Below are 2,851 nucleotides of genomic sequence, written 5' to 3' on the forward strand. Positions count from 1 at the left end.
AAGCGGAGCTGAAGGACGGGCGGGAGGGATCGGATCCCCTGGGAGCCCCTGTGCCCAAGGCGGAGGTGAAGGGCAGGAGGGAGCAGCAACTCCGGTGGGGAGTGGGGTTGTCTCAAAGAGTCTTTGAGTTTAACCGAGGTGTTGTTTGTTTGGTTTTGTTTGTTGGGGGTGTGTGGGGTGTGTCGTGCTTTCAGATTTCCTGTGATCGCCGGTGCGATCCAAAGCAAGGGTTGTTCTTGCCGATTCTTCAGCGGTCGTAAGGAAACCGAGAAGATGGTGAATGTTCTGAAAGGTGTTCTGGTTGAGTGGTGAGTAACAGCATTTACTGCCTGTCCTTCTGTCAAAGACTGTGTATTTCTTTAGACCTGGAAATAATCTAAGTAACTGAAGAGTCCAGACAAAGGGAATTGTTGTGGGGAAGGGTGGTGCTGAACAAGCAAAGTGGGACCTTTGGGGGAAGAAGGAGAGAGGCAGTTGTAGGTAATCCTAATTCCAAACTCCCGTTTTTGTTCTCAAAGAGACTGTTTTCCACTTATGCTTAACCTCTTTAAAGAAAAGAAAACTACGTATGAATATGGGCTAAAAAAATATGATGGCAAAAATGTTAGCAATCACATTGGTATAAAAATCCCATTTTTTGGTAAAATATATAATAGTCGGCAGATTACTTTAATTTAGCAAAGTAGAGAAAAGGATATAAAATACTTAAAATAAGCATTACCTATGAGAAATTATGCTTCAAAGCTATATCCTACCGTGTCTGATGGTCCCCCAACATTGTCACATTTTTTGAAAGGTACACAAATTAAAATTTTAGCTGTATACAAAAGTTATCTATATGCTTGTCAGGTACAACTTACCCTAGTATAAGCGATCCAGTTACCTTTGCAATTTTTCCTTGAAAATATTAGATGCTCCCTTTTGTTCTTTATATTGCTTGCAAACTAATTTTCTTGGTGTTGTTTGTGAACAAAGTGTTTCTCTACTGATTCTTAAGGGAGATGAGGTAATCTTTCATTTCTCCTTTCCTGGTTTTTGTTTTAATCGGCTCTAGACTGAATTCCATGCAAGGCTGACATGTGGTTGTGTTTGTAGATCATATTGGAAAGGAGTTTGGAGTTTGTAAATGTCAGTTTTTGATGTAGGTGCAATGTACATATTTTCATATAATCTCATCTCTGGACTGAGACTCAGGCCCCTGGCTACCTCCAAAATAAAAAGAAGCCTCATTTAAGATTTGTGGGGTCATTGTATAGCATTATATGATGTATGAGATTTCTGCTGTACACTTAACGTGTTAATGTATTTGCAATCTATAACTGCACAAAAGCAGCTCCATAATTCCAAAATGTTTTCTTCTAAACATTTAAATTCAATTTAGAAGGTGACGTGACTGTTCAGTTAGGGTGTGAGAAATGTGCAATTCTTATATGAGCATCCTTTGTCTATACTATTCTACTTTGAGTGAGATCTGTGTTCTCCTGTGTTTTGGTTATCCTTATGCTTTAAGAAAACATGTTTTTATGAGGCTGTTGCTGAAATCAGAAATGTAAGTTCAGTTTTGCCTTATTAAGGGTTGTATTTTTGAGTTTTAGTTTTGGTTTGAAACTTTTGAAGCTTTTGGTTGGAATTTTTTTTTTAAGCTGCCTTAGCAGCAACATAGGGAAACTTATCTGCTAATCAAGCAGCTGGTTCTACTCATTAGACTTTATTACCATTTTATTTTTGCCTCTAAAGTAACCAAAACTACTGTGAAAGAAACAACTTCTACTAAAGCTTCCTAAACTGTATTTAAGTTGTGAGGGACTCTTGAAATTAATTTTAGTTTTCCTAAAATCTTTGGGAATGTCTTCAAATGGTGTTTCTTCTGTTTGTAACTGTAACTGTGAGGTGGAATCTGATGTGTGTTTGTCTCTACAGTGACCCAGCAATGAAGCAGTTTCTGCTTTACCTGGATGAGTCAAATGCTTTGGGAAAGAAGTTCATCATACAAGACCTGGATGAAACGCATGTCTTTGTATTAGCAGAGTTGGTCAACTTCCTCCAGGAGAGAGTGGGCGAGTTAATGGACCAGAACTCCTTTCCTATTACTCAGAAGTGAGAAAAACGAGTGAAATTAGATTACTGCAAGTTTTGGAACAGTGAATTTCAATAGCTTGGGCAGTTACTGTTTTAATAGATAGCACTGTGGCTTGTAAGTTCTACATAGAAGTGGCTACTCTAGAAAATGCATCATTTTCATAGACAAAATAGTCTGGAATTGGATTTTGTTTCTCATTTTGAAAGAATGTGGTATCTTTATTAAAATGCTTAAAATTATACACTTGAGGACTTCCATTTAGAATTTTTGATGCATGCTCTCTGGTTTTCCTTTAGGCTTTTTATCTTGCAAGATGATATGACCCAAAAAGTAGAGTAGTGCTTTTGTACTGGAATGCTGTATGAGGTTCTCTGACATGTTGTGTTCCTGTAGAATTGATTGAATCTGATTATAGTGTGACTGATAAAAAGTAAAGAATGTCTGTTGAAGCATAATCTGTGCTGGATGGAACATCTCTCTGAGCTGGAGGCACGGTCAGATACTGCTTTAACTTGATGGGTTTTGTATGGCAGGATGACAGTTGATGTGAGTGTTTTGTTGTGTTGTTTGGGGTTGGGGTTTTTTTTGTTAAAACATGTTACAAATGCCCCATACTACTTGCCTACTTTTACCAATGCTGTGCTTTCTGAGTTTGGGGAGGGGTGGTGGGAGTTTGGAGGGGAAGGAGAGATATCAAGGAATCGAGACAAAAATAAATGCATTGCCCTAGACCATCACAAATTAAAGGGGCAACAGAAATGGGACGCCAGT

General features: G+C 38.4%; 1 protein-coding gene across 1 annotated transcript; it reads left to right on the forward strand.

Annotated features, from left to right (window-relative positions):
• Nucleotides 1-2,535, forward strand: GTF2H5 (general transcription factor IIH subunit 5). The gene is made up of 3 exons (XM_008637901.2): nucleotides 1-65; nucleotides 195-308; nucleotides 1,921-2,535. The coding sequence occupies exons 2-3, from the start codon at nucleotides 274-276 to the stop codon at nucleotides 2,099-2,101; spliced, it is 216 nt and encodes a 71-aa protein (XP_008636123.1). The 5' UTR covers nucleotides 1-65; nucleotides 195-273; the 3' UTR covers nucleotides 2,102-2,535.
• The last annotated feature ends 316 nt before the right edge of the window (nucleotides 2,536-2,851 follow it).

The sequence above is a fragment of the Corvus brachyrhynchos genome, unplaced genomic scaffold (assembly GCF_000691975.1).
Source record: "Corvus brachyrhynchos isolate BGI_N302 unplaced genomic scaffold, ASM69197v1 scaffold14, whole genome shotgun sequence".
NCBI lineage: Eukaryota > Metazoa > Chordata > Aves > Passeriformes > Corvidae > Corvus > Corvus brachyrhynchos.

Coding starts and splice junctions, on each gene's coding strand:
- GTF2H5 (XM_008637901.2), top strand. CDS start 274: ATGGTGAATGTTCTGAAAGGTGTTCTGGTTGAGTG. Junction 309..1,920: donor AAAGGTGTTCTGGTTGAGTG/GTGAGTAACAGC, acceptor TTGTCTCTACAG/TGACCCAGCAATGAAGCAGT.